General features: G+C 44.7%; 1 protein-coding gene across 1 annotated transcript; it reads left to right on the top strand.

Moving 5' to 3' along the window:
- Window positions 1-8,476: 8,476 nt before the first annotated feature.
- On the top strand, window positions 8,477-9,264 carry LOC125549093 (rapid alkalinization factor-like). The gene has a single exon (XM_048712581.1). It carries the CDS (start codon window positions 8,643-8,645, stop codon window positions 9,003-9,005), a length of 363 nt encoding a protein of 120 aa, XP_048568538.1. The 5' UTR covers window positions 8,477-8,642; the 3' UTR covers window positions 9,006-9,264.
- Window positions 9,265-9,627: the final 363 nt, after the last annotated feature.

Raw genomic sequence — 9,627 nt, 5'->3', positions numbered from 1 at the left:
TATAAGAAGGCTCTGTCCAGCGAAGTAAACTACTTCAGTTCACTCACTCCCTCTCGCGTGACCTAGCCGTCATCTACTGTTCCTCACTCTGTGCTGCCTCCGGCGATCCCATCCCGACGACCGCGTGCACGGCTGGTCGGGAGAGCAGGTGCCTCCGGAACCCTGTCGTTCGAGATCCTGCCCGGGAGAACGGCAATAAGGTTTTTGGGGAGCGTCTCGACGCGACTGCTCCTGATCCGTCCCCAAGTCTGTTCGCCTCTACTTCCACTACTTCATCTGCATCGACACCATGGCCGACGACGCCGCCGCTAAGAAGAAGGCCACGGACGATGCCGAGGCTACTGCTGCAGCCGCCGCTTTGGCCTGGCCAACCGGAGGGTATGATCTGTTCATCCCTCGTTTACTCGTATTTATGCTAGCCGTACATGTGCTGCTCATAGAAGGTTAGACTCTATGTTTCTGCGTGTGCTAGTATGCTTAGGTATCGCTATAAGATGCATACTTTTTATGCCATGCTTACTGTTAACTCTTGGATAAATCTAATTGAAAAAGTGCTAATATTTCCAACAAGGCCAATGTGGATATATTTCATGCCAGGTCCCCAACTTGCGCCACCGACTTTAGATGATGTGGCCATCTGGACACTTATACCGCATTCATTGTTGGCATAGCGGTGGTCCACCTTGGCTACCAATAGACGAAAGACGCAGCCAATGCCGTCGAGGGCGGTGAGTAGAACGCATGCATGCCACCATATGGAGATGTTCGGCGGATCGACAAAGAAGGTTCGCTGACCGGTAATGAGGTCATACGCGCACAGGTTGGAGCAGTTCATAGACTTCATGCGTCTATAGATATTGCGTCGGCGTAGAAGGACGAGGCCGCCACGCGACGTTATGGGGCGGTATCCAGCAAGGAGATCCGCGGCGTTGCGTGCCACGAAAGGAGATAGATGGTCATCGAAGAAGGCCGCGGCGGCAGGCGTGGCTGGGCGGACCAGGGAGAGGGGTGGCAGCGGGGCCTCCAAGTCCACGTCTCGGTGCGAAGGTAGGCGTGGACGCGAGGAGGCACGATGCCACCTTGTTGACTGACGCGGCGGATGAACGGTGGGCTGAGGATCTCGCGCCGGAGGTCTTTGTTGGTGGCGGCGCAATGGACAAGAGTGGAGAGGTCGGCGCGTGCGACGATCTCGAGCATGAGGTCTGCTGGAAGCGTGCATGCTATCGCCATGCACGTTAATTTGAAAGTATATTAAGTGCATGCGAATATTAAATAGGATATTATTTGCGTGCTATTATGTAATTAGCATTATATTTGGTATGAAATTAACTGCACACTAAACGTGTTGAGCGCTCGACATTAAAGCAGTCTAAGTCGTTGGATTGACATGATTTGATGACCGAGATTAATTGGATCTGCCCTTTGGGTCTTTTTATATTGATATAGATGTACATAACATAATAGTACTTTTACTAGCAAATGCGACCATGCGTTGTAACGGAAGAGAAAAAATATCTTTAGCGCAATAAGCATGGGGTAGGTTTTTTTTTTGACGGGATAAACATGGGGTAGGTTGACTCATCTATCTGTGAGAATTGAACTTACAAATCTGTAGCCCTTGGATCAGGTGTGCTTGTCAACGATGATGATGGACTTTGCGGTGTCACCAAACTGCTCTAAGTAGTTGACATGTTGCAAGCTTCAATATATCCTTGTTCCCTTCGGCCGTGGGCTTTATTAAGCAACAAACAAGGATTCCGTAGATTGATCCGCATGTGAGTGCATGAGGTAGCTCATGTTGGCTGGACGCTTATATACGTGCATGCGGTGTTCTCATCTGAGATGATCTCTTTCTTTTTTCCTCTTCTCACACAAGTTTTGATCTCTTTCTTTTTGCTCTTCTCTCTGTCATACACATATCATTATTCCTCTCATGGCCCATAGTTTCATAGTGGGTTGTACGTGAACGCGCTTCTACTTCCTTTTTCCTCTTCTCTCTTCTATAGAAGAACGAAGTTAATTTTACCCTCTTAATATTTGTGCTTAAACGAAACATATTCTTTATTCTCTCACTATAAATTCTTACTAGGCTTACTGATTTAAGATCGAAGATATGTATATAAATTGATGCAGAAGGTTGCAAGGCAGCAAGGTGAGACTAATAGACAAATGAATCATATATTTTGCACAAAATCACGTGCTACCTTAGTTGGATGTTGCCTTCTGAACTGGATGTGAAGTCGGGAGATCAATCCCATGCATCAGTGTTTATTTTTTCCCTCTCCCGCTTAGGCATGGGTCACCACTATAGTTGGGCTGCGTTGTACTGCAGGTTAATTCTTCAAAACATCAAGGGGTTTTCTGTAAAAAAAATACATGATGGACTAAGAGTATCACCTTCCTTTATTTATAGGTATAGATTTTTGAGAAAATAGTAGCAACAACTTGCAACTCGTACTCGCTGCGGTTGGCCCCACAACCTCAGGCAGTTCGATGCACTCGCAACCGAGTCATGTGCATAACGTTAGCTTGTCGTCACGTATACGTGTATATGTACTAGAAGGTAAGGCACGCTTCTCATTGTGCCCGCTATAGGTAAATTAATACAGCTTGAGCCATTTTAAGTTGAGTAAAGTGCATTTTTTGTTCCTAAAGTTGTTGCGAAGTGTGGCTTTCGTCCTTTAACTTTTTATTCGTGCATCCTTCGTCCCTCAACTCTTAATATCAGGTATAGTTTAACCCTGACAATGGTATTCCTTGCTCAAACTTGGTTTTTGCCAAAACATGACCATAAGATGGCATAGGGACACATGTCACTAAGAGAATCTCTCTCTCTCTCTCTCTCTCTCTCTCTCTGATCCATTGGCGTTGCTCTAGCGATAGGAGCATGGAGGATCCGATGTCAGTTATAGATAGCACGCGAGAGAGGAAGAGTGAGGGGAGAGACAAAGAGAGGGAAAGTGGATCATCGGAAATGAAGAAGAGAGAGGGGGGGAGGGAGGGAGAGAAAGAGGGGGGAGGGTTGGAGAAAGAGATGACATGTAGTCCTATTCCACCTTACAATGATGATGTAATCAAAACCGTGTCATGAAAAGTCAAAACCATATTTGGCTGAGGCATTGTCTTGTTAGGGACTAATTCTACCTGATATTAAGAGTTGTGGGACAAATGTTGCACCAAGATGTGGTCAAAACCGTGTTTGACCAAGGAATACCGCTACCAAGATATAACTATACATGTTATTAAGAGTTGAGGAACGAAGATTACACCAAAACAAAGTTGAGGGACAGCGGGCACACTTCATAATACGTTGAGAGACAAAAAATACACTTTATTCTTTAAGTTTGTAAGATCTCATACTCAGCCAACCCCATCCAAGAAACACACACACACACACACACACACACAGAGGAAAGAAGGAGAGAAGTGCATGACACCTCTCAGCCCAACCCATAGCAACGCCGGGTCATCTTGAAATACATCGCTCTCCAGCACAATCATCAACCCTAACAAAGTGATAATCCATTGGTCATCATTAGGGTTGTGGTGTTGCAAAAACTTTCTTACCTAGCAATTGTGGGAGGATTCAATCAACGCCATAATGTACTATAGTAAGAAGTGAGTTTTGCACACAAAAATCACTATAAATAGCGTTTGGTGTTGTAGGTTTGTTTCTAGAGGATAGAGCCAGATAATGGATAAGAGGTGCTTGGTGATAATTACAAAGCCGAGACAGGACTGATTTCGTGCAGATTAGTAGACATACAACTAAGGGTCAGTTTTTTCGGGGGCTTATGGTTGGCTGTGAAAATAAGTTGCCCCCTCTCCAGCTTATTTAATAAGCCCACTAAAATATTATTTTAGAAGCCTACTATTTAATGCTTAAGTAGGAGGCTTCTAAATAAAATTTTAGGTTAAGCTTCTAAAATAAACTGAGGGGAGGGCAACTTATTTTCAAAGTCACGCATAACCCTCAAAAGAACTCGCCCTAAGTTCATAAGCTTGAATGCTTTTGTCCTACTCATGGTTACGACGGGGCGGAGTTGACCGGAGGCAGCGGAGCATCTTTTTCAAGCTCTCTTTTGAGTGGTGGGTCGCGGGTGCATTTCCGTTTAGTATTGCTTGTGGGCCCATCTATCTCTAGATCATTAACAGCAAGGCAGTTGCTCACTAAGTGCAGCTGAGCATTTTCAATTTGGGCCTACATATCATACACACAAAATCGCTAGTGCGCTCATCACTCTTTCTCTCAGTCCGGCATAAATGTGGAGAAGATTTTTTTAGGAAACTCTTCTCTGTTTTAAACAAAACAAAAATGAAAATGCAGCAAACCAAATGGGCTGGCCCGCAGCATCAAAATGTCACAATAACGCTTGGCACAGTAGTTTTGGGTTGCATTTTGAATGGCTACTAGCTTATTCGGTTGTTGTGCTCACATGCTCATTGGCAGCAGATCCTATTCCGTGTTTCAAGCGTTGGATCCTTATATATTCGGACGCGGCGCACACCATCTTTGAGCAACTGGACCGGCCCATAAAACATGAAATGATGTTACTGTCTGGCTGGTTTTGGGAAGCTTCTAGAAGATTTTGGACCGGCTTTTTCTTTTCTTTTTTGTTATTTGTTTTTCTTGTTCATTTTTCCTTTTTTTTCTCTTCTGCTTTTGATTTTTCATTTTCCTTTCTTTTTCTTTTTTCCTTTTTTAGTTTTCCTTTTTCTTTACCCATTCCAGGAACACCTTTTCAAATCCACGAACATTTTCCAAATCCGTGAACCTTTTCAAATGCATGAAGTTTTTTCAAATTCGCGAGGTTTTTCTAAATTCATGAAAATTTTGAAATGCATGAAAATTTTCAAATCCACAAATATTTTTTGAAATTTGTGAACTTTTTTGAAACATGATTATTTTTCAAATCCGTGAACTTTATTCAAATCCATGAATTATTTCTCAAATTTGTGAGCTTTTTCAAATGCTTGAGCTTCTTCAAAATCCATGAACTTTTTCAACTGTGTGATTTTTTTCCAAATTCATGTGTTTTTGCACATGAGTGATCTTTATCAAATCCATGAACATTTTTCAAATTCGCAAACATTTTTTAATATTCATGAACTTTTATCAAATTCATGATTTTTTTTCAAATCATTTACATTTCAGCCCCTAACTCGAACCACCTACTCACATTTACCCCTAATTCTGAAGTGTGCTCAAATTTTCCCCTCTTCCGTTAAATGCTGTTATAGAAATGCCCTTCCGTACATTTTTTGTACAGTCAAAGGCCTTTGACCATTAGATTTTTCTATACGCGCACTTAACGGTCAAATGCCTTTGACTGGACGGAAATGTACGGAAGGGCATTTCTATAACAACACTTAATGGAAGAGGAGCAACTTTGCGCACACTTTGGAATTAGGGGCAAATTGAGTAGTGGGTTCCAATTAAGGTCACAAGTGTAATTGTCCTTTTTTTCAAATCCGCATACATTGTTTTCCAAATTTTGAACATTTTAAGACTCGTAACTTTTTTCAAACCCGCAGATTTTTTTAATTCCATGAACTATTTAATATAAAGTCAACAGTCAAATGGTAGGTATGCGTTCATTTTCTTGGCAAGTCAATGATCGATTGGTATTTTAGCAATAGCGGTCGTTTTTTTAGGGCAAGTAGCGATCGTTTGGTGCAAGCGCGAGAGAGCGCACTGGTGAGCCAGCCCACGCAAGCTACCATGTGAGCGCTGACTCATTAACTGGTGCAAAGAGTGCAAATTAGGAGTTCTCCTTGTTGGTTAACCCACCATCTTGTTTGAATAAAAACCGACTACCTTTAAAAAATTATTAATTAGTTTTGGGTGAAAACAAAAATATGCATGGATTTTAAAGTTCACTAATTCAAAAAAATATGCTAGTTTGAATAAGTATTCATGATTTTTTTGTGAAATAAAAACAAACTGAAAAAACAAGAACAAAAATATAATAAAAAAGCCAAACAAAATAAGAGAAAACCCTAGGGGAATAAAACCAACAAGGGAAAAAAGAAGGCCAAAAACTTCCTAAAACCGCTTGAAAGCTTCCTTATACTGGAAACGAAAACTGTATGTTGTGCATAGATGGGCCGTCCATATTCCTAATGAAGAAAGCATGGGGTGAGCGTTTTCTACCAGAAACAACTCTATCTGACGCTATAGGCGCGAAATACAAAATGCAACACCTTCGTAAAAATGACAACGAAATGCTGCAATTGACTGCCGATGACACGACGAGCGTCGAATATGTCTTGGGGAGAACCACCGGTGGTCCTTTCTAGTGTCACAGAGCCCATTGCTTCGATGTGGCTCAATGGCTCAAATCTGGCCCGGCCCAATAGAAATGCCTAGCTAGGGTTTATCAATCGATGGAATGAAAATGGGCTGGATGTATCCTGTCACTCTCGCCCGAGGAGATGGTTGAGCAAATGTATGCTAACCAGGACATGAATGCGAAGAATTGGATCTTCTCCATGCATGAATCATGCATTGTCGCATAATAAATTCACCCGCTTGGTGGTGACTTTTTGGGCCATCTGGAGCGCAAGAAGGAAGACTATTCATGAAGAAATCTTCCAAACCCCAATGGCCACACATATGTTCATATCCTCGTTTTTGTTGGATATCTAGGTAATTGGGAAGACCAACACTCCGGTTAGCAGAAGCATTGTTGTTAGACCTACCGTTTGATACACCCCTCGTTAGGAGCGTGTGAAGTGTAATGGCGATGTAGTGGTGGCACGGAACCAAGAATTTGGAGTTGTGGACGTTGTCTTTCGTGATGATGGGGGCTCGTTTCTTGGATCTTCATCGATCGCTATAAGGGGGATCATGGACCCAACGACTCTAGAAGCTCTTGTGGCCAGGGAATAATACTTCTAGCGGAAGATCTATATGTCCAAAAAATTCATGTGGAGTCTGATTGCAAAGTGGTGGTGGAGTCTGATCTATCAGGCAAGGAACTTCTTTTGCATATGGAGCTATCATTAAGGAGACAATAGATCTTTCTAGAAAAAATCCCGTTTGTAATTTTGTTCATGTGTTTAGGAGTTCAAATTTCAAAGATCGGAATCTCATGAAGCATGCTTTTGTCTTTAGGGATTAGCCGCCATGTTTGGTTCGGCCAGCCCAATAATTTCTGGTTCGTCCCTTCAAACATTGTGATGATTTGAATAAAACTTCACGAGTTTAGCCTAAGAAAAAACCTGTTCACTGCACAGTTGACACTTAGCTGTTACCCTAAAAGAGGTGATACTAGCTGCTTTCTCTTAAATGAAGGGTGAAACTTTCAAATTTACTGAGGACAACATGGCGATTGTTGCTAACAGGTATGGACGATCAGAAAATTCCAGCATACATCTTTGCTCTGATGTGGTCAAATACTCAAATCAAATCCATTAATCCAGAAATAAAAATTTCTGCACTCCAAATAATGCTGTATACATCCATGTATACATCTAGAAGCACAGATTTATTGAAGGCAACAGGGCATGTCCCATTTGAATCTGCCCATCATGCAAATGTCAGAGCGAGCGAGGCCTGTGTGTGCATGTTGCGCAGATCAGATTTCTTAGAACTAGCTGTGTTTCAGCTGGATGTATGCAGCTGCAGATACAGCCAAGATATGCTTAAGAAATGGTTGCCTCTCACGTGCCCGCGGCGCCCGCGGACAAAACCTCCCCCGTATCCTATTGCCGCGCCATGTTACCATGTTGTTGTTAAGGGTCAAGATCGATCGTCGTCGTTGGCCGCTGCTGCCCGGGCTGCTAATCACTGTAAACAAGTGCGGTTAAAGATATCGCCAGAATCCACACACAGGTTTTGTAGTACATTAGGCACAGTAACTTAGGCAAGCCGCTCCGTAGCAAGTGAGGATAGGGTTTTGCTCGGAGGTTCGATCGAGGCAAAGAAAAGTCACTGTCCTAGAGCATGTGGATCGTGTATTAACAATCCCAACGGAGTACACACATCTTGTACTGCCATTTGATCTTAAATTTGGCATGTTCTTCCGGCCGTCCGGCCGCCCTAATTAACACCGCATGGATCTCGCCAACCATTTGCTTCGCTTACCAGGTGCCAAAAGACATTAGTCTTCTTCATGTCAGTGAGACGGAGCTACCTTTGTTAGCACGGGGTCAATTGACCCCCAATGAAATTAGCAAGATCTTCACTAACTAATTACTAATCGATATACATTTATAGAACATGACCCCACTGTCATAGACATGACCCCATTAAGCTATTTTTTAGCTTTGTCTGTGAGTGAGGGTTTGCTTGTTCTTATTTTTCAAAATTTCAAATTACAAAATGTTACCAGTACAATTGTGTGTAGTAGTGCAAGGATTTCGGGTTGAAAAGTCAGTCATTGCCGCGTATTGATTGATTCTCACTCCCTCTCCGCATTTAGAACTCTGCTGATTTCTTTAAGCGACCGTCCTGATGCGATCTTAACTACACTGCAGCCCGGTCACTACCCCACACGTCGACGGACACACAAGCACAAGAGCAAAGGCAGCAGCACTGCAGCATTGCGCTAGTGTCATAGCTCGATCGGCGCAGGCTATCTAGCTAGTAGCGTCGACCCCCGCCCTCCCGGAGCGCAGCGTCTGGCAGGGTGCGCGAGATGGCGCCGCCGCTGCCGAGCCGCGCCGCACTTGCGCTCATCGTCGCCGTTGCCGCGCTCCTCGTCCTCGTCGTCGCAGCCGAGCTAGACGCGGGCAGCAGCACGTGGGCAGCGGAGGATTACGGCGGCGGCGCCGTCACCGCCATGCGGGCGGCGTGCAGGGTGGAGGACGAGGAGGGGTGCGGCGGGGAGGCGACGCTGCGGAGGCATCTGGGAGGGGGCGGCTACATCGGCTACGACGCGCTGCGGCGCAACGCCGTGCCGTGCTCGGTCCGCGGCGCGTCCTACTACAACTGCCGCCCCGGCGGGCAGGCCAACCCCTACTCCCGCGGCTGCTCCTCCATCACCCGCTGCAGAGGCTAGCTATCCACGCGTACCTCGCCGTCGCCGCCGTCGGTCGACTGCTCGCCCGGTGGTTCTTGTAGGATCTTGTAAGTTGTAAGACATGTTCGATTGATTTTCTTCTTCTTCTTCTTCCAGTCGGTGATCCTTGTTTGGGGTTTCATTATACCGGATTCAGTCCGAGAATGATTCGTTGAGCAAATCATCCATGGCTACTTCTGTAATTGGAGGCAATGTATCGATGGATCGATCGTGAAATTCATGTTACTGATTCGTTTGAGCTGTACCGTGCGATCGGTAAATAGGAGTATTACTGCTACGGTGTTTTAATCGAGTTCAGAGTTCTCAGACTGTCTGTAGCGTGCGTACGTACGTGATCGGTAAATAAATCCGTGGTCCTGTCCTGGAGGCAACGAATCGCACTACTCCTGGACGGATCCATCGATCGATCGCGTTGATGCTGCCACTTGCCAGTATAATTTATTAGTGCGATACGGGCGATGCATTGCACATGAAGCGTTCGAGCTGCGTAGGAACTGGCGCACCGACAGCCTCTGGAGAGCACGGGACTTTAGTGTTTTGTTTGAGCCCAGATCGGAAGTGGGCAGATGCAGCCAGAGTAGCATGACCGCACGACAGTGCC

Source organism: Triticum urartu, chromosome 3, assembly GCF_003073215.2.
Source record: "Triticum urartu cultivar G1812 chromosome 3, Tu2.1, whole genome shotgun sequence".
Lineage (NCBI taxonomy): Eukaryota > Viridiplantae > Streptophyta > Magnoliopsida > Poales > Poaceae > Triticum > Triticum urartu.
The sequence above is the reverse complement of the archived record's forward strand: the minus strand, read 5'-3'. Positions and strand labels throughout refer to the sequence as shown.

Excerpts from the sequence above, each read along its gene's own strand:
- LOC125549093 (XM_048712581.1), top strand. The coding sequence starts at position 8,643 with ATGGCGCCGCCGCTGCCGAGCCGCGCCGCACTTGCGCTCATCGTCGCC.